Source organism: Podarcis pityusensis (assembly GCF_964106645.2).
Source record: "Podarcis pityusensis genome assembly, chromosome: 9".
Taxonomy (NCBI): Eukaryota; Metazoa; Chordata; class Lepidosauria; order Squamata; family Lacertidae; genus Podarcis; species Podarcis pityusensis.
The window spans coordinates 8,798,495-8,823,581 of record NC_138034.1 but is presented as its reverse complement, the minus strand read 5'-3'; the positions used below and the strand labels follow the sequence as shown (position 1 = coordinate 8,823,581).

The window sequence follows — 25,087 nt, the reverse complement described above, 5'->3', positions numbered from 1 at the left end:
CACCATGCTGAAAACAACTGAGCTAATTTGATTTGTGTCTCAGCTCCTGGCAATTTCATTGGTGTAAAGGGGCTTTAAAAATCAAGGCCCAGAAAAACCCCACCTCTTTTTCTGTATTCCCACAACTAGCATAGAAGTTAGGCATGGTTCATATATGCTTATACATCATCTAACTTCTTCATTTTTGGTGTGTGGGACTATATAGTGTTTTATCTAGGCAGCCAGGGCTCCTCTGGAGGACAAGACCTTTTTGCACCAGGTCAATGAGGACCACTTGCTTTTTGAAATTATCCCATATATACAGAACTCCTGGTGCGCCCTTGTACCTACGGGACCACCTCTCCTGGTATGCCCCGCGGAGGACCTTGAGGTCCATAAATAACAACACTTTGGAGGCCCCGAGCCTCAAGGAGGTTAGATTGGTCTCAACTACGGCAGAGCCTTTTCAGCACAGGCCCCGACGTGGTGGAGCGCTCTGTCACAAGAGACCAGGGCCCTGCGGGATTAGACATCTTTCCGCAGGGCCTGCAAGACGAAGTTGTTCCGCCTGGCCTTCGGCCCCTTATATGAGATTTGGTATATAAGTTTTCCCTTGGCTTTTTTGCAGGCCCATGTGAGACCAGCATGGATAGCTGGCTCTGGTGAATATTTCCTCCCTTTATGGTCTTGATTTATGGGCTACTACTAAAATGAGGCTGCATTTTAAGCTGTATTTTAATTAACTGTTTTTTGTCTTGTTTTTCTATTACGTTTTATTGTAATTTATATTTGGTGTTAGCCACCCTGAGCCCAGCCCTGGCTGGGGAAGGCAGGGTATGTAAGTATGCATGTATAAACAAACAAATTATTATTATTATTTATTATTATTAAATAAGTGTTGTTTACTTTTTATAATAGGGACGCAGGTGGCACCGTGGTCTAAACCACAAAGCCTAGAGCTCAGCGGTTTGAATTCCCACGGCGGGGTGAGCGCCTGTTGCTCAGTCCCTGCTCCTGCCAACCTAGCAGTTTGAAAGCACATCAAAGTGCAAGTAGATAAATAGGTACCGCTCCGGCGGGAAGGTAAACAGCATTTCCATGCGCTGTTCTGGTTCGCCAGAAGCGGCTTAGTCATGCTGGCCACATGACCCGGAAGCTGTATGCCAGCTCCCTCGGCCAGTAAAGCGAGATGAGCGCCACAACCCCAGAGTCGGCCACGACTGCACCTGATGGTCAGGGGTCCCTTTACCTTTTTATTTTTTATAATACATGGAAGATGGATCTCCCTTGGGAGGTTCTGGACTCTCCTTCCTTGGGGGTTTCTAAGTAGAGGTTGGGTGGCCATCTGTCACAGATGCTTTAGCTGAGTTTCCTACTTTTTAGGGGGTTGCACTAGAAATATGTCCATGGGGTACCTTCCAGCTCTACGATTCTATGTTTTTCTGCTTCAACAATATTTCATTATGTTCCTGTCATTTTATGTAACTGTATTTTGTACAAATTATAAAAATTATAAATAAAACATGTTCTCTTTACAAACAAAACATTTAAATAGCTACCTTTCTACCAGTACGATGAGGGGGCAGAGCATGGATATAGCCAGGATTTTTGATAGGGGGACAGGCTTTTGTTGCGGGGGGCAGAATCTCAGATTTGTATAGATTTGTATTAATTTTTACTTATTTGGGGGGCACCTGCCCCCTCCCCCATTGACTACACCCCTGGGGGGGGGCACAGGAAGAAAACAAGGTCAGAAGGGAGCCACAGTCGGGAAAAGGTTGGGAAACACTGGGCTTGATGACTTTGTGGTCCCGTCCAACTCTATTATTCTATGATTCTAAGAATCAGTAAAAATCTGCACCCCATGTGTTACAGAGTGTTACACCCCCACCCCCACATATATATTCCAATGTTTATATTGTAAGGTAAAGGTAAAGGGACCCCTGACCATTAGGTCCAGTCGTGACTGACTCTGGGGCTGCGGCTCTCATCTCGCTTTATTGGCCGAGGGAGCTGGCGTACAGCTTCCGTTTATGTGGCCAGCATGACTATACCGCTTCTGGCGAACCAGAGCAGCGCACGCAAATGCCGTTTACCTTCCCGCCAGAGCAGTACCTATTTATCTACTTGCACTTTGACGTGCTTTCGAACTGCTAGGTTGGCAGGAGCAGGGACCGAGCAACTGGAGCTCACCCCGTTGGGGGGATTCGAACTGCCGACCTTCTGATCGGCAAGTCCTAGGCTCTGTGGTTTAACCCACAGCGCCACCCACGTCCCTGTTTATTGTAGCGAGCAATAAAAGCACTCCTTAATTCTTTAGCTGGGCTGAGGTATAAGCACAACAGAAATAAGAATGCAAGAAATAATTCCCCTTAAGCTGTCAGGGTATTAAATGAATAGCTCTCTAACTTCTCCCACCTGATAACAGCAGATAGGTTTTTAAAAAAATAAATAAATTATGGCATGCAGCATAATTGAATCAAGCACAGGTAATTAGAGAAAGTTGGAGAAAATCCATCATGATAGGTCTTACCTCTTCATAACCACATTATTGCACATACTTGGGGATATCAATGAAAATGCATTAATTTGGGTCTTAGAGCAGGAGCTCTAAGGAAAGTGACTCAACACTACCTCCTAATAACAGAATAATTTGGAACATTTATAACTTGTGATCTGAGGGTGTCAGGGTGATTGACGCATAATGGATTGGGGCTCACAGCATTCATGCAAAGCAGCAAAAGATTTCAACTCATAAAATAATCAATCTTCATTTTCCTCCACAAGCCTTTTCCAGTTCAGACTTTGAGGGAAACGATTGCTGTTAAAATTATATTATAATTGCTGAGATCAGTGCACATTATGCTTTAAGCAAACCAAATGCTATAATTAAGGAGATTTGGTAGTTAATCAGAATGACCACTTGCAATGCACTCTGCAGTCTGAAATTAACAGGTCTGGGGAAAAACCAAGCCCTTGGGTTTGTACAAGCCATTTTAAATCATTAATATTTTTTTCCCCTTTTAAAAAAAATGCCTCACACCAATAGCAGGCAATTACTGACCCCCGCAAATCCATGATACCAAAGCTGAAAAAATTATTTTTATCAACTGCAAACTTTAATTTTACGTTAATCATACTCTTGAGTTACAAATGATGGTAGGATGGTATTGTGGCCATAAACCCTACCTTATTGGCGTACTATGTGGGGAAATGGGAGGTGTAGCAGGGGAAGGGGGTCTGTTTGGAATATTTTGCTTCCTCAGGGATTGTTCCTGCTATGGAGCCATTGGCTGGAGCCAATTAAGTTATAGTCGCTGAGACTGAGAAATAAAGTCCCATTGAGCTATTTTTATGAAGCTCTTTTGATGCTGATGTGCTTTAGTAATCAATGGTAGGGGGGGGACCACTGTTCAATGTGGCTTTTCCTTTTCTGCCAAAGCGTGTTCTCCCTAAAATGAGAGCACGGGTTGCGGTGTGGGCCGCCAGGCCAGCCCTCTGTTGCCAGGCAAGTTAATGGCTATTGCCTGGGCAACGAATGGATGACCGGGTTGCTGGGGCAAATTGCATGTAGCAAATTGGGTGGGTGGGACCATAGGTTTTAAATATTGGGTCACACTGCTTCTGCTTTCTCTTTTGCTGAGTGCATCGGATCACCCGCCTGCCTGCCCAGAGTTCTGGTTGACCTTGCTATGCCTGTCATGGGGTCGCCTGCTTTTGGGGCAGGGGCCTAGTAGGAATTTTGCCATTTGGCTGATTGGCTGGTGCCACTTGGTTTTTGCCTACTGCGTAGCAAATCGTCACAACTTGTAAGGTTGCGGTTAGGCATTGGTTATAAAAATTGGTGGAGGAGGGGTAAGGATTGGCTGTGCCTGCCCCTCCAATGGTGCTGGAAGGGAATTCTGTTAAAGGAATCCTGGGGCTTGCCACTATTTCGTCCAATCCCTGAAATGGGACCAGGGCCAGCAAGCCTTGGGGAGCTGGTTGGGTGAGTGGTGAGGGACTGACGCTCAGCTCAACTGATCCCCAACATTGTCTTTCCCTTCACTGGCTTCCGATGGAGTTCGGAATGTCAGTTCTGTCCCAGGCGGGGGGACAGATAGTCATAACCAATGTCTAAGCAACCACTCACAGATTGTGTATTTTAATAAAGTTGTGGCCAAAATAGTGCCCCAAAACCTTAAATTACGTGTGATGTGTGAATTATTTTGAGGGGTGGCAGTGAACAGCAACTTTTTAAAATAATTAAAAATAATTAAAAATAATCTAACAAAAATACTACCAAATGGAGGATTTGTGTGAATTTATCATGCAAATTTATTTAAATCTAATTGGTCAGTTAAAAAGGCTGCTTATTTATCAACTAAATATTCAATAGGTTGATAACGCTACTTTTGACACTTCTTCAAAGTTCCCTAAACCTTTGATGCCCATCAGCGTGCAGAACGTAGCATTTAAAACGAGGGTTCTTTCATTTTAAACTTTGTGTCATCTCTAGTGGGACAGTAATGGGAGTTAATGATTAAGCATTTGAGGAAACACAGAGTTTGAGTAGTCAAATTGGCTGGAACCTAGCAAAATAATAAGTTTGCTCTGGGCAAACTATTTTTTTAAAGTAGATTCTCTTTCATTTTCTTTTACTGTTAGGTTTCTATTTTTAAAAAATGAAATCCTATCTTGTCCTGGAGGGTCATGATCCCATAACAGAGACTGTGAGTAGAAGCAATATTCTTAGCTGTAATGAAGTGGCTAAAGTTTTTCCTGAAGAAAAAAACCTGATTCTCTTCTTTTTCTTTTTATTAAAGCAGCTAACACATTCTTTTCCAAACTGGTTTTTATTATTATCTTTGTGTCCCCAGTTCCTATTTCTACACAGTCTACTTGGTGACCTCAGAGGCGAGAACCTCTGACTATTGTAGTTATTGTCAGAATCATCTAGTTATATGAAATATCAAGAAGATAAACACAACAAAGTTAAAAAAAATCTGCTTGCGATTTCATGCTAATATTGCACAGCAAGTAACAGCTCCAGTAGAGGTGCACCCCTTCTGCTGAACCCTATCTTCCAGTTATCAAATCATAACCACAATATTATAATTGAATTACTACTTCTGTTGCTCATAGCTCAAATCCTGCCCGCGAATTCATCATACTATAATATTTCTTTAAATAGACTGAAAAGGGCATCCATTCTTCCATAAAACAGTCGTCACTGGATTCTCTTCATTTTGCTGTTAATTTTGCCAGTTTTGCAAGGCCTGTTATCTTACTTATCCATTCTTCATTGGTTGGAACCTCATCTTCCTTTCGTTTCTGCACTTACAAAATCCTAGCTAATTATTTTATTTTATTTTATTTTAAACACTCATATGCCACTGTCATTAAAATATATCGCAGTGGCTGGTGCCATTTGGTTTTTGCCAACCGTGTAGCAAATCGTCACAACTTTGTAGGTTTGGTGGTTAGGCATTGGTTCATTCTTTGGTGGAGGGGGTTATGGATTGGCTGTGCCTGCCCCTCATTTGTTGTTGCTGCTGCTGCTAGGGAATTCTGTTAAAGGAATCCAGGGGCTCAATTTGCTCTGTCCGATCCCCTCTCAGGGGTAGGGCCAGGCCAGAGTTCCTGGGAGCATCTGGGGTGAAGTAAGAGGCAGAAATCCGCCTCTGTGCTCCCCCAGTATGTTTTCCCTAACTGACCTCTGGAGGTTCCAGTTGTCAGTCCTATTCCTGCCAGTGCAGGTTCAGGTAGTCCGAACCAATGCCTAAGCAACCACTCACATGCTGTAATCAATAAAGTTGTGGCCAAATTAACACTAAAAATCTTAAATATTCTGTGTCCTGCGTAATTTATTTTGGAGGGGGGTTGGGGGTCTTCACACACAACAAACTATTAGCAGTGACTTATCACTGTGGGTTAAACCACAGAGCCTAGGACTTGCTGATCAGAAGGTTGGCGGTTCGAATCCCTGTGACGGTGTGAGCTCACGTTGCTCAGTCCCTGCTCCTGCCAACCTAGCAGTTTGAAAACACATCAAAGTGCAAGTAGATAAATAGGTACCGCTTCGGCGGGAAGGTAAACGGCATTTCCGTGCGCTGCTCTGCTTTGCCAGAAGCGGCTTAGTCATGCTGGCCACATGACCCGGAAGCTGTACGCCGGCTCCCTCGGGCAATGAAGTGAGATGAGCGCCGCAACCCCAGAGTCGGCCACGACTGGATCTAATGGTCAGGGGTCCCTTTATCTTTACCTTTATCATGATATGTGAACTGGACCTTTGGCTTATTGGACTGAGTGGGAGCTGTGAAGAAGCAAGCCACCTCCTATCTGTGTAGCGCTGCTATGGCTTCTTTTTGTGACCATTAAATGTTGGCAGAATATTGGAAACTGAAACATATGCATAGCAAAAGGGTGCTGAATTGGAAAAGAACAGTGTGTCTGAGCAAGCCTACTGAGGATTGGCTATTCCGAAAATAAAACTGCTATATTTAGCCACTTCAGGAAATTAACGTATTGTTGGTGTAACACTTGGACTGCGATAAATCTGCCCTCTAGTTGATCTCCAAGTGGCAGTCATGTTCAAAACACCCTTAAGACACCGACCCATAGCTAGAGGACTTGCACAGTGAAACTCATTGCACTTTTCAAATCCGATAAATTACTCGAGAAGCTAAGAAACTTAAAAGATCATTTTTATCATTCCCCTTCCACATAATTAATCATATGGTTGCTTACGGATATTGTGGTGCGGTGATAGGATGCTGAAATACTATACAATGGACTTGGTTTTTTTAAGGGTTGTTTTGTTGTTGTTATTGAGCACATTGCTGCCCTCTGGTGTCTAAGAATGCTGAAACTCCCACTAGAAAGCAGAACTTGTAAGTTTTATTACAGACCATTTTGTGTGTGGAATTTTTAAAACGGCAGCTTTTCCTGTTCATGGCAGAAAGGACGTTAGAAGCATGAACTCCTAAGCCAGCCATATTGTGAGGGCTTTCCTGCAGCTTCTTGGTCCAAACTTTGGTAACAAACATTCCTTGTACCCCTTCTATTACTAGATGGTGAAATAACACGTAATAATGACGTATGGGTACAGAGTATGTAACTAAAGAGAATGTTTCGAAAGCCCTGCATGGTGAAATGCTCTTGTACCTGAATTCTCTTGCCTGAAGTCATAACTTTCATTTCATTTCATAATAACAATAACAATATTATTATTTTATTTATATGCCACCCATCTGACTGGGTTGCCGAGCCACTCTGGGAGGCTCCTAACAAAATATTAAAAGCACAATAAAACACCAGCCATTAAAAACTTCCCTGAACAGGGATGCTTTTGGGTGTCTTCTAAAAGTCAAATAGCTGTTTATCTCTTTGGCATCTGATGAGAGGGTGTTCCACAGGGTGGGCGCCACAGCCGAGAAGGCCCTCTGCCTGGTTCCCTGTAACCTCACTTCTCGCAGCGAGGGAACCACCAGAAGGCCCTCAGAGCTGGACCTCAATGTCCAGGCTGAACAATGGGGGTGGAGACCCTCCTTCAGGTATACTGGGCCAAGGCCACTTAGGGCTTTAATGGTCAGCACTAACACTTTAAATCACACTCAGAAATGCGCTGGAAGCCAGGGGAGATCCTTTAGGACCAGTGTTGTGTGGTCCCAGCAGCCACTCCCAATCACCTGCCTAGCTGCTGCATTCTGGATGAGTTGTAGTTTCTGAGTCACCTTCAAAAGTAGCACTGAAGTTGTCCAAGCAGGAGATAACCAGAGCATGCACCACTCTGGCAAGACAGTCTGCAGGCAGATAGGGTCTCAGCCAACAAACCAGATGGAGCTGGTAGACAGCTGCCCTGGACACAGAATTGACCTGCACCTCCATGGACAGCTGAGAATCCAAAATGACTCCCAGGCTGCACACCTGGTCCTTCAGGGGCACAGTTTACCCATTCAGGACCAAGGAGTACACAGGGTTTTGATACGTAGGAATGTGTATCATTGCTGTTCCCCTCCCCCCATTGTTCATGTACAGCTAGTTTCTCAGTAGCTTCAGTTGGGAAGTTATTTCTCTTTTAAGGCGCATTGGGTGCTATTTTCATTATGTCTGATGAAGTCATATCTTGAGTGTGTGTCTGGCTTCCCTTCTGCTTTTGATAGCGATAGCACTCTTCCCACCTTAGATCAAATCTATGCTGCCAGGTGCCATAAGAAAGCGGCAGAGATAGCACATGATAGTACGCACCCCGGAAATGATCTCTTTCAGCTTCTGCCTTCTGGAAGAAGGTATAGGGTTATAAAGGCCAGGACTAGCCGCCTGAAAAACAGTTTCTACGCTAATGCAATTCTGGTTCTAAACGCAGCATAAGGGGTTTCTGTAGTATAGTGTGTTTTAAAATGGGGTTTTAGAGTTTTTAGGGGTTTTTGAATGTTTTGTGTAGTTTTGTAGTAGTTTTATGTACTTTTTATGTAGTTTTATGTAGTTTTCAATTTCATTGTTCCGCAAGGGACAATGACAATAAAGATATCGTATCGCATCGTATCGTAAACAAACAGAAACAGCTCCCTTTCTTCGTTTTCTCTCTAGCAACCTTATCTAGAAAACACTTGTGCCTTTCATCTTTCAGCCAATCAAAGCAGTAGTTTGTTTCCCAAGAAAATGATTTCCACAACCCATTTCCTGAGAACCTTCATATCACCTTTAGTTTCTGTTCTCGGCCACCAACCCTACTCGCCCCTCAAAAACAGAGCCAAGTCTCACAAGACCCTCAGGCACCTGACCTGATCACAAAAAAGGCATGTTCTGCATATTTTTGGTCTTCTTGAAAACAGGTGTGTGTGTGTGTGTGTGTGTGTGTGTGTGTGTGTGCAAGCCTCAAGCTGCACTACAAACTTGATATGTAGAATTGCATCCTAAATATGCTCAACAACCTTTGTTCTAAAATCTCGGTTATAAAAGCAGATACAGTGATACCTTGGTTCTCGAACAGCCTAGTTTACGAACAACTTAGAACCCGAACGTCGCAAACCCGGAAGTGAGCATTCCGGTTCTCGAATTATTTTTTGCAAGTTGAACGTGTCCTGAGCTTCCGTTTTTAGTGTTGCGCTTCCATTTTTAGAGAGACCACGCTGATTGGGGAGGTGGGGAGAAGCGTCCCGGCAGCGCTCTGCAAACCATCTGCTTTGACGTGAGAGAGAGAGATCAAAAGATCACACTGACTGGGACAGTGGGGAGAAGCATTTTAGGGGTAGTTTTTCAACAGCCTGGAATGGATTAATGAATTCCATTTTGCATTACTTTCTGTGGGAAAGCGTGCCTTGGTTTTGGAATGTTTTGGTTTTGGAACGGACTTCCAGAACGGATTAAGTTCGAGAACCAAGGTACTACTGTATTATAGTTTGGTGCACTGTACATCTTTTGTAAATGGGGGCAGAGATCAAGGTAGGGTTGAAACATAACGGTGTGCCCCTGACCGATGCCAGTTCTTCCAATAGCCTCACTTTGCTCAGCAAATTATCTTTCTAGTTCCTCTTTGAATCAGGATATCAAGATCACACTGATCACTGCAGATATCAGCTCAACTTATTTTAATGCAAGCAGCGTAGAATGTGTCAGGAATATAACAATGCTACTCACATTTCTCCTTGCAGTGAATATCCCTGCTAGGAGATGGGGGAGCTCGTATGTGAACTTCCCTGCTTCTGGAGAAATAGAGTTTGGACAGGCTATGGCCCCTTTAGCAGAAAAGAACTTTTGTAAAGTAGTTTTCGAAATCTCTTGTTTGGTAGTGGTAAAATCCTTGCTGTTTGCAGTCTCTTGTACAATTTGTACATGGGCATGTTATTCATATGCATTCCTTGCCACTTTCCTTAGGAATGTCCCAGTGGGATTGTTAATGAAGAGACCTTCAAAGAGATTTACTCTCAGTTCTTCCCACAGGGAGGTGAGTACTCCGCGCATAATTAGTCTTGTTTGCATGCACAACCAATTGCCATAATTGCTTTGAAATTTGGCCTAAACAGGTTGTTGTTCTAGTTAATTAAGCCTTTTATACTACTTAATGGGTGGACAGAAGTACTTCAGGGTTTTAATTAAAGAGTGGAAATACCTACTAGCAATATCTATTTATAAAAGCACACAATCTGCAATTTGTTTGCTTAGATGTACAGCTTGCTCCATCCCAAAGGCTCTGGACAAGTAACAAAAGCAATAGTTAAATTCATATATTCCCTGTCGCCCTGTTTACTAACAAAGCCTTGAGGTCCCAAAGGAGCCCAAGTGGGTAGGATCTTGCAAAACTCAGTACTGAGCTTTGGGGAAACTGCAGCAGGAGGGGGTTCTGCTTAAATCATCTGATTGGCGGTGCTTGAAAAGCCCCTGTGCAAAGCACATTGTCAGGTCTTGCTAAGCCCCTTTCTATCTTGTGGAGCGCTTTGAAATGGGCAAAAAAGCCCACCTGGTGTCATGGTGTTGTCTAAACCACTGAGCCTCTTGGGCTTGCTGATCAGAAGGTTGGAGTTCGAATCCCCGCGACGGGGTGAGCTCCCATTGCTCTGTCCCAGCTCCTGCCAACCTAGCAGTTCGAAAGCACGCAAATACAAGTAAACGGTGTTTCCGTGCGCTCTGGTTTCCGTCACAGTGTCCCGTTGTGCCAGAAGCGGTTTAGTCCTGCTGACAACATGACCCGGAAAGCTGTCTGTGGACAAACACCGGCTCCCTTGGCCTGAAAGCGAGATGAGTGCCACAACCCCATACAGTGGTGCCTCGCAAGACGAAAAGAATCCGTTCCGCGAGTCTCTTCGTCTTGCAGGTTTTTTCGTCTTGCGAAGCAAGCCCATTAGCAGATTAGTGCTACAGTATTAGCGGCTTAGCGGGCTTAGTGGATCAGCTGATAAGCGGCTTAACTATAAGCTGATAAGCGGCTTAACGATCAGCTGATAAGCGGCTTAACGATAAGCTGATAAGCGGCTTAACGATCAGCTGATAAGCGGCTTAGCATCAGCTGTTAAGCGGCTTAGCCATCAGCTGATAAGCGGTTTAGCGGCTTGGGAAAAAGGGGGGGGAAAGGAAAAAAACCCCGCAGGAACTCGCAAGACATTTTCGTCTTGCGAAGCAAGCACATAGGAAATTCGTTTTGCGAAGCACCTCCAAAACGGAAAACCCTTTCGTCTAGCGGGTTTGCCGTCTTGCGAGGCATTCGTCTTGTGGGGCAGCACTGTAGTCGCCTTTGACTGGACTTAACCGTCCAGGGGTCCTTTACCTTTACCTTTTACCATGCGATTACCACAGGGTGGGGGAGATCATGACTTGGCCCACCACCCAGATCCAGTTCCCCATCCATGACTTAGACAAGGGACAAATATTATAAAGAGATGGTTTCTTGGATAGTAATAAAGTAGAATGGATTAAAAAAAAGTTAAAAGTAAGGTTAGATTAAAAGTCAACAAGATATGTAGATATCCATCATTCATTCATTTCTCTTCTCTGTTAAATTCCCAGCATCTTAATATTAAAGCAAGTAAGCAGGCAGATCTTCAGAGCACTGTATGTCCACTCAAGCAAAAAACACTTTATCAGAGAGGCTTCTTAGCTACAACTTTGGAATACAGTCGTTCCTCGGAAGTCAAACGGAACCTGTTCTGCAAGTCCGTTCGACTTCCAAAATGTTTGGAAACCAAAGCGTGGCTTCCGATTGGCTGCAGGAAGCTCCTGCAGCCAATCGGAAGCCACTGAAGCCCCGTCGGACATCCGGGTTCTAAAGAATGTTCGCAAACCAGAACACTCACTTCTGGGTTTGCGGCGTTCAGGAGCCAAAATGTTCGACTTGCAAGACATTCAGGATCCAAGGTACGACTGTATTCACTCTACAAGGCCATAGCATGGAACAGCGAGGCTCCATTTTTTATTCAAACAATATCCAAAAAGTCAAAATATTATTTAGCCCCGAAGTGTCTATAAGAAAGGCCCATTAACTTTCCTCCAACTCTCATTGCAGACTTTGGTTCTCTGTTAAATGGGTAGCCATCAGGGCCATCTAGAGTCTGTCATATGTTTGCGTGTGAATATCTTAATTATATTCCCGACATTGCTACACATATAATGAACCATAGAAAAAGAAATTAACTACAAGTGCTCTTAACATTTGCACAGGGATTTTTTCCTTTGTTGTTCTTGCGATTTAATTTGAATCCATTCAAGAGTTGGCCTTGGAACCTTGCCATGCTCCCTCTACTGAAATCTCTTTGCCACCCTAATCTCCAAAATCTAAAATAAAGCCCTCACTGAAGAGTTTAAGCTTGCCTGTTGCAAGTGTTCTAACTGATAAAGAGTCTTTAATTGTGAAAATAAAAGTTGGAGATTTAAGAGGGCCCACCCTCCTGCGAAATTGCTGCGAGTTCGTGAGAACTGGCAACACAGTAGATAATTCTTTATAAGCTCTGTATGTGCCTGTATGTACACGATTATTCCCCTCCTACAGTATCTTACATTTGTGTGCACAGAAGGAAATGTAGGCGGCAGTTTAACCGTGAGTCAAATCCTAAAGCTGGTGTGGATTTGAGATTCCCCAATTATCTCTGTGGGTTTTCCTTTGTTTTGCTAGGCCTGCTCCTTTCTCTCAACAAAACTGGGCATTTGTCACTGGTAATTTCCAGATCTTATACATTTGAGTATAGTGTGGGTCATATGCAATCGCCCACTTAGTCTTCTTTTCCCTCTCGTTACTCAATATTTTCTTCTAGCATTTATTACGGCTTTTCTGTCTTCAACGTTTTCCCCCTTTGTATATTTTATCAGCTACATGGCCAGGGTATAATTGTGTTTTCACTTGTGGTTCGAGGACCCGACCCCCGCAATGTGAAATAAATACACAAGGACACGTGATATAAGGTTAATGGGCAAGAAAAGGCCACAACTTTATTGATTACAGCAGTGAAAAGGTATTGGCTTAGGCATTGGATGTCTAAAACAAGGGGGTTTATTCACCAGTGTGTGTAGCCTGTTGATGCTAATCCAACTATAGGCTCTCCCCTGATGTCACCGGGGGTCGTGCCATGGCCTCCCGCCAAGCAGGCATCGGACAGAGTACACGACCGCCAGATTCCTTTAACGGAATACCCAAAAATTGAAGGCATAGGTGATGGCCACACCCAGCCCTTCGACACACCACAACACATTATTCCAATGCCTAACCTACCCACCAATACCACAAAAAGTTTGACGATTGCTACGAGGTAGGCGAAAAAACGACGAGAGGACGGAGAAGAATGAGGCCGAGGAGAGGCTGGCACCGCCGCAAAAGGCTGCTGAACACGCCCCCTCGAAGGCACCTGGTTGGATGCCTGCCGAGGGGGCGTGGGCGCCAGCCAGGTGAGAGGAGGAGGCAGGGGGCTAATGCCCCCTGCTAGGGGCGGTGCTTGGGCTCCCGCCCACAACCACTCCCCTCTCTTCCAGGGAGGAGAGTCTTTGTCGTTCTTTAAGAGCAATCCAGTGGGGATTTCTCTTGGGCAAGTCCCATTGAATTGAATAGGAGTTGCGCACAATCTCGTGCTCTTAAGACGTTCTTCACCAGATCTTTCCAGTTGAAGATGCCATTCATTCACTTTCTCATGTTGGGGGGAAAAGGCACAAGGGGGAGAACCACAGCTTGGTGGTCCAACATCTGCTTTTCATGCAGGCGGATTTGTGTCTCGTGTGTCCCAATGTTCATGGAATCTTAAGAGTTGGAAGGAACCACAATGGGCATCTAGTCCAACCCTCTGCAATGCAGGAATCTTTTGCCCACTGTTGAGCATCTCCAAGGGACTCTGGGAATGTCCCCTGTCTGAAATCCCAGAGAAGAATCCCATGGAGGGCCAGTGTTGTGCAGTGGTTAGAGTGTCTGTCGGACATGATCCTGGGAGAGCAAGGTTCAAATCCCCACCTGACATGAAGCTCACTGGTTGGCCTTGGGCCAGTCACTACCTCTCAGCCCAACCCACCTCACAGGGTTGTTGTGGGGGTTAAATGGGGAGGGGGGACCATGTGCGCCACCTCGATCTCCTTAGAAGGAAAACAAGTAGGATATAAATGCAATAAATAATAGCAATAATAAATAATCCCAGTTCGTGTCAGCAATACTCAATGGCCTAACTTGGTAAAAGACAGCTTCCTAGCAAGACGGGCAGAATTTTGTGGAGCTATTGGAAGTCATCTTTAATTGTCAACAACAACAGTTCCAGATTATTATTTTGTTTTATCTGGATGTTAAAAAGTAGGTGCCTCCCATTGTTCAAAACACCCTCAGCAGTGTGTGTATTCAAAAACAGACATTACAAAAAGAAAAATAAGAAACCTGGTTAAAACAGGCTTGTTGGTTTCTGGTTGAGTAAGACCGTGACGCTCCAGCTTTCCAAATTTAATTTGTTTTCTTATAGGCTTTAACCACTTTAACCATTCCACCCCACCACCTGAACCAAGGTGAACATTTAAGGTACCACTCCTGCCCCACCTTCTGAGCCAGCAAAGTAATAAGTCTACCCTCCGACGTCTGATTAGACATGATGAGTAGTTGCTGTGAATGTGCCAATGTTGCACTGAGAACGAAGCTATTGAAGCCCTGATGTTGCATGGTCTGAGTCTCTTAAGGTGTTAGCACTCTGTATTGCTTCCTGCTGCCACCTGTCAGAATGCTAATATATCATAATAGTTATCATTACTGGGTGCAAAACCAGAAACCTTATTTATTTTTTTAAAAAAGAAAAACCTGAAACACTCCCCTCTCTGTCCTGATTTATATTCCAGACTTAGTGGGAGAGAAGTCACATTAAGTAGCTCTAATTAAAAGCTTAAGGACTTCAACCTTTGGCTTATGTTTAATCACAATTGTCTTCACTGCCTTGGATATTTTATTGAATGAAGGCTGTGAAACCACTGGAATTAACTGAAATGTATTAAAGGTAAAGTCCTGTAAATCTGGTATTCTTTATTGATTTTTGCAGAGTGTCGTTTAAAACCTTTGATTCTGTTCAGTGGCTGCAATCTGACAAATGACACGATGAAAGCACACGTTGCTTGTTTTCCTGTTTATTTTTTAAATTACCACATACCAATAAAGAGAAAAATGCAAGAAATGAAAGAAGAAAATAGTGTTTAAACTGATTACCGTAATTATATAGGGAATAAAATTCTAATTAATTCAGGATCCTACAAATCAGAATCACCATTAGAAGACAGCAATCCTATGGCTCCTAGGAGGATATTCCGGGTACTGTAGGATTTTGCAAATCTCCCTCTCTCTGGTCCGTCCCAGCCATGTTGAAAAGGACCTCCGCCATTTGCCTTCCACTGTTCTCGCTTTGCCATTGGAAATGGCAAAAGGGACACAGATGGATTGGAGGAAAGTTTGAGCCCATGGCATCTACAGCCCTCCCATTCTCCCCAAACACCACCAGGACGGGGCATGGGGGGGGGGTGTTGTGCCAGGCTTGGTTCTGGTATATATTTTTTTCCTTTCAGCCAACCCTGGCCAGTACAAGACAGGCAGAACATGGAATTTGGTGGTTTGACTGCTAACAGATTGTTCTTATTCCCCTCCTTAGATGGTTCTATTAGGAAGGAAGGGAGAAGAGGCAATGATTTGCTGTAACAAAATTCCTCATGGTGCTATGTTATATACTGTACAGCGGCTATTGCAGAAATAATACTAATAATAATAATAATAATAATAATAATAACAGCAGCAGCAGCAACAACAACAACAATAAAATAAATAAATTTATTTCTACCCTGCCCATCTGACTGGGTTTCCCCAGCCATTCTGGGCAGCTCCCAACAGAAGATTAAAAACAGAATAAAATTCAAACATTAAAAACTTCCCTAAACAGCGCTGCCTTCAGATGTCTTCAGATGCCTTCAGAAAATGAAATGGGCCTCTGTACTAGTCTAGATATGCATGCTAAATAAAGATTGAAATCCTTTTATTCAAATAAGATTGGTTTCATTGGAAATACTTTATTTCCATTCGAAAATTCTAGGCAGCTAACAACCATCCCATAAAAATGATAATCAGAAAACTTTAAACGAAAACAAAACAAAAGGTTGCTGATAACACCGGCATAGGTTTTTTTTTGAGGTTTAAAAACAATGGTGTGCAAATATACTGTTGATTGATGGGTTTCAGTTTAATTCTGAATGTTTATAGCTGTGGGACCTTTGGGCCTTTGTGAACCTTTCTTCTCCTCTGAAATTCTTTTTCCTGTCATAGCATATTTCCCATAACACAATCAATAATATCGTCTATATAGTGCATTTCTGAATATTGTAAACTCTTACAGCATAGTACAGTATTATTAATATTACTGTTAGACAACATCCAGTGATTTCATTGGGAATGTTAACTATGGACTCAGCTACATTAGTGAAAAAACAGTGTTTTGAATTCGTTATAAACATGCAACACCAGGTGGCGGTGGAGAGCAAAAAAAAAAAGTTTGTGATTTTCCATAGTCTTTTTTCCCCCTTTTTGTTATAACGATTCAGTTTCTGACTTATTTATAGCATTTCTTCCAACCTATAAAGTGCTACATTTTGGTTGGACTGCATCCATTAATTATGATGATGGTGATCAAAATCACAAGTGATTTTTTTGACAGCTGTTATAAAAAAAAAGTGACGAGTCTTTAAAGAAATGTGAATAAGAGTATGTATATATCAACATGTGTTCTTATCAATATCAACAGATGTTCTTAGAATACACACCTTACTTTAACCTTGAACATAACAAAAAGCAAGGCTTTGGTGGACATTGCTGAATATTACCCTCTTCCTTTTCAAACTGCATTATGAAATAGTCTGAGAATTCTGAGAATGCAGAATTTGAGATACTTAAATTAGCTCCGCAGCAATAGACACACACACACCAGTCTAGAGATTCACATGTGCTTAAATGCATGCATGAATCTTTGCATATGTTCCAGTGCTTGGACTTGATCTGTGCATCTCTAGGGTATTTTTTGTGGAAACAGAAATACAGATCCATAAATAATTTTTGGGTAGTATCTGGATAATAGCCAAAGCACAGCTCATGCCACTTGGTCTGTTTTTCTGAGGACTTCTGGCTAATATTTATTGAAAGAGGTGTTATAAGAAAAACTGCTCCTTTTCCCTTATGAGGTACCCAAGGGCCCGTATAGAGTCCTTATGTAGGTTCTCCATTGGTAGGAGAAAATAACAGAGGCCAACCAGAGAATATTGAGAAGCAAAGCAGCTAGTAAGCCTGATCTTTATTAAACTGTTGCAACAGGGTCCCCACTCACCACACGCAGGAGGGAGGAGGAACCTAGAACAATGGTGCGCAAGCCGTTATATAGACTTTTGAAATTGCCCAGTCTGTAGCTCAAGACCACCCCCCAAAACATCATACAGACATCACAGAAGGGGCGAGCTACAGCAGAAAACCTGTCTGCCAGGATACCTAATAATGGTCACCGACTGCTTTTACCTGGGCATCCTGGCCATTCTTTTGTGGTGGTAAATACTGAGTTCCTGAATCCAGGTCATAGGTAAAGGGACCCCTGACCATTAGGTCCAGTCGTGGCCAACTCTGGGTTGCGGCGCTCATCTCGCTTTATTGGCCGAGGGAGCCGGCGTACAGCTTCCGGGTCATGTGGCCAGCATGACTAAGCCGCTTCTGGCGAACCAGAGCAGCGCACGGAAAAGGCGTTTACCTTCCCGCCAGAGCGGTACCTATTTATTTACTTGCACTTTGACATGCTTTTGAACTGTTAGGTTGGCAGGAGCAGGGACCAAGCAACAGGAGTTCACCCCGTCACGGGGATTTGAACCGCTAACCTTCTGATCGGCAAGTCCTAGGCTCTGTGGTTTAACCCACAGCGCCACCCTCGTCCCTATTCATACACAAATATATACTCTTAAGACAGGATTTGTGGGCAAAGAGACAATGGGGAGGTTTTTCCATTTCCTTCCTCCTTACAGAGAAACATTTGAGGTCAATTTGGGAGAGTCAAAATGGTTTCAGGACTGTTTTCCTGTACTGTTTCTGACATGTGGTTTATAGATCCATGCATGTGTTTGCCTGGTGCATCCATGGACATTTTATATCTTAGACCTTATAATTCTCATAACAGAGGAAAATAAGAATTACGTTGGGGGCAGTGGTGTATGGTAAATGGACTAGTTCCCTAAATGTTCCCAGTAAATTAAAGTATTAAAGCCTGGCGATGAATTCCACTGGTTGGGGGGGAAATGTTCTTCTTTATAAGGCTGCTGAATTAAGTTTCTTTATTAATGCAATTAATAAGGAACAACCTTGTTTACATTGCAGATTCCACAACATACGCACATTTTCTGTTCAACGCATTTGACACAGATCACAACGGAAGTGTGAGTTTTGAGGTAAGCCTGTTTATTTCTGTTCTTGTCACCTGGTTTCTCTAGTACGATCTGATCCAGCCAAAGTTTAAAGTACCTTTGATTCCAGTGAGAGGGTTAAGCATATTTTTCAGAACTCCCCCACAGAGTTCAACAGGGCTGCACTTCAGTTTTCTGAACTATCATGACTTTTCAAAGTTTCATTAACAACAAAGAAGCTGAAATGTATAAAAAAGATACGCAAATGATCAGAAAGGTCTTAAATGGAATGTGTTGTATCTATACTTGCAATCTGGATTTAGTAGGACTTACTCCAAGAAAGAAACAGAAATTACTGTAAAAGCTCATAATTGTATCAATATTTTACTAAATATGCAAAGATTAACCGATGCTTTAATAGCATAGTAAAAGCCAATAAAATATTACCTTAGACAAATTCTGATTTATCTAGCCCTCCTACTTTCATTCCCCTGTTCCCTGACGAAATGATATCAGTTAGGAAAAGGTTAAAATGAGTTCTGCTATGAAACTAGAGAAAGAAGGAAAAGGATGTGGAAAAGGGAGATCTTTTAATTTGCCAGGGTCAATTCTTCATCTTCAACTTCCTTCGTCTTCCAATACATTCCTTGTTTCTATATGTTATTCTAAATGTGAGATTAAAATAAGGTTAGTAGTATTTTCCATGAGGACGAGTGTTTTTCTTTTAAAATAGGGGTAGTGTCTGCCAGAAGTGACCAGGCTTGGAATTCTAAAGTATTTGCTAGCAATATGCGGGATAAAGCCTTTAAGGTTGTGACCCAAAAGCTCAGTCCCTTACATGTAAGCTGTTTTGACATCAGTAGCATGTACATCTCTAAGTAAATGTTCTTAGGCTCAGATATAAATCTGCTATGTTGCTAGGGGTGAATAAATAATCTCCGTCTGGTTTCCTCAGATGACACAAGTGAAATATGCGTTAACCCTGTTGAAAAAAGAAAGAGACGCTGTTTGTTTACCGTGGTTCTCTTTCCCTCCGTCGAAGTGTTCCTTACACATTCTTTTCAACAGACAGGGGCGAAAATATAGGGGACCTATTGCTAGGTTTGTTTGATCACAGGCAATTCCCAGTCCTGTCCCTGGATGCTTGTGCGTCAACTCTCATGTCAAAATGGCTTTCGGAAAGCTTGTGCTGCCGACCAGCAGAATGGCGGATGCCTTCATTTGCAGCTTGGGAACATCTCCTCTTTTCTTTCTAATCTCAGAGTATCAGAGCCCAGAGAGAGGCTCTTGGCACCAACACTTCAAAACAGATCCCATTAAATCTTTTATGTGCCTGTCTGCTGATCCTTCCTTTCTATTCTCTGGAGCAAAATATGAAGGAGTAGGGTTTTTTGGTCATCTTTTCGCCTCCCTTATAGCTCAAACGGTATTTTGGTGCTTGTGAACAATGTTATATGAAGAGCGGGAGATTTCTGAAAGGAGTATGAGTTTGAATAGGCAGGGAGGAAAGCAAACAGGTTTACCAACAGAGCTATTTTCAGACGCAGTCCTATTAGCGTGCCAACCAGAACGACCAGGTTCAGGTTTTTTGTTTCCTATCACATCACAACAGAACAGCCACAAGAAAGCCGTAATTTTTTTTTTGGCTTTCTTTAGGATGTTACTGCATTATAATGTTTATAAACAATCTTGGTCTTTGTTACTGGCTATGTTAAGAAAGTTATTTTCATTTTGCACAGGTCAACGTGCACTTAGCTTCAGCAAATGTTCTCTCTATGTGTAAGTTCGATGGATGGTTCTAATCCTTGATTCCAACGAGTGCTAATGGGGCTGCCAGTGATTATAGTGCCTCATGGAGCCTCTTCCCTTGGAATTTTAAGCCGATAAAATCAGGATGTGCCATGAATTAGCTAGATTGGGTTAGAGGTCGGGCAAAGAGTCTGCATTTTCCCGAGTCTTTTTCCCGATATGCAGAGCCCACAAGAGTATTGTTCACTGATCAACATCGAGGTCAGCAAATACAACCTCACCTTTCTTGCTCTGTTTGATGTAGCTTTTGCTTTACATAAAAAAATAATGGGAGCCTTGTTGCATCAGGCCAAAGGCTCGTCTACTATTTCATCCTACTCTCACAGTGGCCAACCAGAAATAAATTCCCAGTAACTTTCAGATTACTTTTATTCCTCTCGGGATGAAGCTTCTATATTACTAAATTAATTGAGTTTATTGCCCATAGGCTAACACACAAGTGCAGAAGAAGACTACTTTCTCATACAAAATTGGATGTACCACTTATTGTTTGTTCTATTTTAGGCCACCCTCCAGTATAAATAATCCCAAGGTGACTCACAGCTGTTTTTACACTTCTATAATGTTGTTATCAGGAATTCTCTGTAATAAAATAGTTATTCACTGTATCTTCAATAGGCCAGTCCTGCATGCTCAGCCCTAGTTGCTTTTGTTATTTGTGCTTATTCTTGCCGGGACGGGGATAGCTCAGTCAGTAGAGCATGAAACTCTTAATCCCAGGGTCACGAGTTCAAGTTGTGAAAAAAGATACCAGCATGGCAGGGGGTTGGACTAGATGACCATCATGGTCCCCTTCAACTCTACAGTTCTATTATTCTATACTTAGCCATTGGTCCCTAACTTTGGACTGTCAGCTTTCATGCTTTGGGTCTTCCATGCGAGGGATGGAGGCAAAACTGCCATTCTGTTTTGAGGACAACCTTGTTTGGTTTTGGTTTCTGCAGATATTTTTTAAAAAGCAGCATCGTTATGATGGCAAATTTTGCATCTCAACCACAGACACACGCAGACAGAGATAATAGAAGTATAGGGTCACCAAGTCCAAACCTCTGCATTGCAGGACTCACAGCAAAATAGATGGAAATAGATCTTTTATTAATCCACCATCTTGCTCTCTTTCAGGATTTTGTTATGGGCCTTTCAATTTTACTCCGGGGGACGGTACAAGAAAAACTCAACTGGGCTTTTAATCTGTATGATATAAATAAGGACGGCTGTATAACTAAAGAGGTGAGGAGACCATTTCACTCACTGTAATTTGAAAATACTTGTCATTCCCCCCCCCCCCCCATTTTTTATTAGTTTTCACAATATTATAAACAAACAAACAAACACACAAGACAAACAAACATAAATCATAGCCTTATTGAAAATTACAGTTATTAACTTTAAGTGACTTCCTCGCTTCCCTTTGGTTGAATTTCATTGCATGCCCTTTTAACGGTTTTCCAAATCCCAATTTTTATAAAATTTAACTTGAGCATTAACATCCTTAGATCTTCACCTTATGAAATTAAACATATTAATTCATCACTTAACATAAATAAAATCCTTAGCCCATTAAGTATCTGCAAGCTATTTTCAGTTAGTTTAACTTAGCAAATTTAACTACATAATCATTAAATTTATTCCATTCTTCCTGATACTCCTCCTCCTTCTGGTCGCGGACTCTTCCGGTTAGGTCGGCTAGCTCTGAAAAATCCATCATCTTCATCTTCATCACTTGTCATTAATGGCATGTAACGGGGCTGCTGTTTATTGGTTTTAGTAGATTAATTCCAGGACCAGGGACTGCTATCCCAAATGGCTGTAGTCTAAGAGGCGAATAACAGGATCCCTTGTATACAGAACATTGGGACTCACTCACCTCTGCTCCAGTGCGAGATCTCGTGATAACACTGCCAAATGCTTCTGCTTCAAGCATCTGCTTGGGTTGCTTCCGCACTCAAGCTAACCTCTCCATGCACACCAGTCACCTGCCCACCCAGGCGAAGTTATGCAAACAGCCAAATCAAGCGCTAAAGTTGCCGTCATTCCATTTCTGTCGGCATGTGTGTACATTTGCAAGTTTGAGTACTCACTCGGAAAGCAAACTCTCTCCAAACAAGGGAGAGAAGAAAATTCAGTATAGCAAAAGGCGGCAGGACAGCAAACCTACAAGAGGGAGTGAGCAAATATCTGATTTGGCCAAATAACCATTTGAAATGAAATTTAATTCAGATTTGTCCCTGCCAGCTGCTTGACTTTGTTTAGTGTCTTCTTTTCAATGCAAATTGATCCTCTGTTAAGTATAAAGACCGAGTCTCCTTACTTTAAATGGAATTCACTCAGCATTCCAATAATGGGAGGGGTTTGCTATGATGGTTCCTGAAACAAGAGGCACAATGGGGTTTATCTCAGTCTTCTGCTTCCACCTGATGGCCATTTCTTACACTGCTTTTGAAAGAGGCAGGTGGAATATTAGGGGAAATAGTGTGCTCGGTCCCTGCTCCTACCAACCTAGCAGTTCGAAAGCACGCAGTGCAAGTAGATAAATACTTCCTGCGGGAAGGTAAACGGCGTTTCTGTGCGCTGCTCTGCTTTGCCAGAAGCGGCTTAGTCATGCTGACCACATGACCCGGAAGCTGTACTCCGGCTCCCTCGGCCAGTAAAGCGAGATGAGTGCCGCAACCCCAGAGTCATCCGTGACTGGACCTAACTGTCAGGGGTCCCTTTACCTTTACCTGGGTCAGATAAAATGCTTCTGTAGGCATGTAAACATCTGATTTATCCAGAGATGGCATTTCTACAGGAAAATGTGTTTCCACTGCAAAAGACAGCTGGGGATAGCTGCAACACCCAGCAACTTAAGAAATGTTGATTTCTAGCAGTTCATGCAACTACTTTTTCATCATTGCAAATGAAACATCTGCACATTATTTTTGGGAAGGTTTTTCGCTTCTATGCTAGCAAGGCTTCTGTCTTGTAAATGCAACTCTTTTTCCAATTGTGCATTTTCCACTGCATATTTTCCTGCTCACTTTAATGTTTTGTTCCCTCCCCAACAGGAAATGCTGGACATTATGAAAGCTATATATGATATGATGGGGAAATGCACTTATCCTGTTGTCAAAGAAGATGCCCCAAGACAACACGTGGAAACGTTTTTCCAGGTAGGTATGATTTGGGGGGAGGGGAGCCAGGTGAAATGATGGTCATAATTATCGTATTGATAGTTTGCAGTGTGGCTATGTAACCTGCTCTTCTTGCCTTGTTGCCTATACTAATTTGATTAAGCAAATCCCCTTCCTTCTTCATTTCCGTTTTTGTCTTGCCTGCTTTGCAAGTCTTTCATTTGGGTGGGTAAAATGTTTGAGACGCCCGCAAATTTGAAGCTCTGCACCTGTGATTTGTTAAAAGAAATATAAAATGTCAGCAAGTGTAGGAGTAGTTTCTTAGGTAGCCATTATGCTATCACCTGTCCCCAAACCTGGCTTCTCATAGAAATGAATGGCGACAGTCATAACCGGAGAACAACATTACTTAAGCAAGCATTTCTTCTTTGGCAGAAAATGGACAAGAACAAAGATGGTGTGGTCACCATAGATGAATTCATTGAAAGCTGCCAAAAAGTGAGTAACCGGTATATTCGTAGTGCTTTGCTCTTATGACACAATACAAAACCGCAGTAGGAAGCTGCGGCATGTACGGTATTTCACAAATTGTCCATATTTTAGAAAACACATTTATTATTTCATAGAATCATAGAGCTGGAAAGGCCATTGGGAGACCATGTTCACCTGTCCAGCTCCTTGCTCAGTGCAAGAAATCCAGAGGTAGCGCATATTCCAACAGATGTTGACTGAAGACTACCAGGAAGGGAGAGCTTCTACATAACTGGCTCCATTGTCAAACTGCCCACACCAAAAAATTCTTTATGTAACCAGAATCTCTCTCCTCCTTCAACTTAGCTCATTAGATCTAGTCCTCCTCTCTGGGGCACCTAGTAACAAGGCTTCATCGGATTCTATATGACAGTCCTTCAGGTATTTGAAGATAGTGTCAGCCTATCCTGCCCTGTCTTCCTTCCCCCAGGCTGAACATTCACAGTTTCCTTCTGTGAGAATCAATAAGAATCCAATATCCAGCAAGCGTTTCTCTAACATGCAACAGGGCAGGCCTCGGAGATCACATTGGATGTTGTTACTCAACATGCTCCTTAATTATTTGAGAAAATGTCAGAACATATAACATGCATATCCGGTAAACCGAAATAATTTTAACAAGATGCCATAAAGACTGAAGCAGCAGTGGCACATTCAATAAAAAAGAACAGTCACTTTTCAGAGAAGGCCCTTTGAGATAAAAACCCTTCACTTATCAATGGTTGTCCAGGCAATTTCTCTAAGCTGGAGAATAGTCTCTTTGTTCCCCATTTCATCAGTATAAATAGAACACAGAGGAAGGCCTTCCTCTGCCAAAGTCATATCTAGTGGTTGGCAAAGTTACCTTTTCCCACTGTAGCCAAAGTGCACTGGAAAAATCAATGCACAGTTGGGAGGCTCATACCCAGGAGTTTTAAGGTATACATTAGGATGGAAATCATGTCAAAGCAAAACAGCAAAAACCCTAAATTTAAGTTGTTGAATATGTTATACCATAAGCCTGCAACCTACGCACCTTTAACTTGTGCTCATTCATCTTTATGCACATGGCAAAATAAATAAATAAATGGGGGCAGAAACGGGGCAACGTTTGGGGGATGCGACTTTGGCAATCCCGCCCACCACTGATCCCAATATGCTTTGACTATACCTTATTTTGGCTCTAGGCGTGATCCCCGGAACATAACCCCTGCGTAAGTTGCAGGATTACTGTATTTAAAGTAGCTTATTAATTCATTTGGATAAGACAACATTTTACTGAGAATAAAATGAACAAGCAAGTCACTTGCCTGTCAATAATCCCAAGACCTTTGCACTCATTG

The 25,087-nt window shown here is 42.6% G+C and overlaps 1 protein-coding gene and 1 long non-coding RNA gene across 15 annotated transcripts in view; one reads left to right on the top strand and one right to left on the bottom strand.

Annotated features, from left to right (window-relative positions):
* The window catches only part of KCNIP4 (potassium voltage-gated channel interacting protein 4), a 411,322-nt gene that overhangs the window by 383,604 nt on the left and 2,631 nt on the right, over positions 1-25,087 (top strand). For all 14 annotated transcript variants that reach the window (XM_081020172.1, XM_081020173.1, XM_081020178.1 and 11 more), the window contains 5 exons: positions 9,838-9,907; positions 18,287-18,357; positions 21,244-21,351; positions 23,169-23,273; positions 23,670-23,732. In XM_081020172.1, coding sequence (XP_080876298.1) covers positions 9,838-9,907; positions 18,287-18,357; positions 21,244-21,351; positions 23,169-23,273; positions 23,670-23,732 — 417 coding nt within the window. The remainder of the gene's footprint in view (positions 1-9,837; positions 9,908-18,286; positions 18,358-21,243; positions 21,352-23,168; positions 23,274-23,669; positions 23,733-25,087) is intronic.
* Positions 18,351-19,990, bottom strand: LOC308485007. Its single transcript, XR_013990291.1, has 2 exons — positions 19,151-19,990; positions 18,351-18,551 (listed from the first exon to the last, which is right to left on the bottom strand). It is a non-coding gene; the product is annotated as an uncharacterized lncRNA (long non-coding RNA).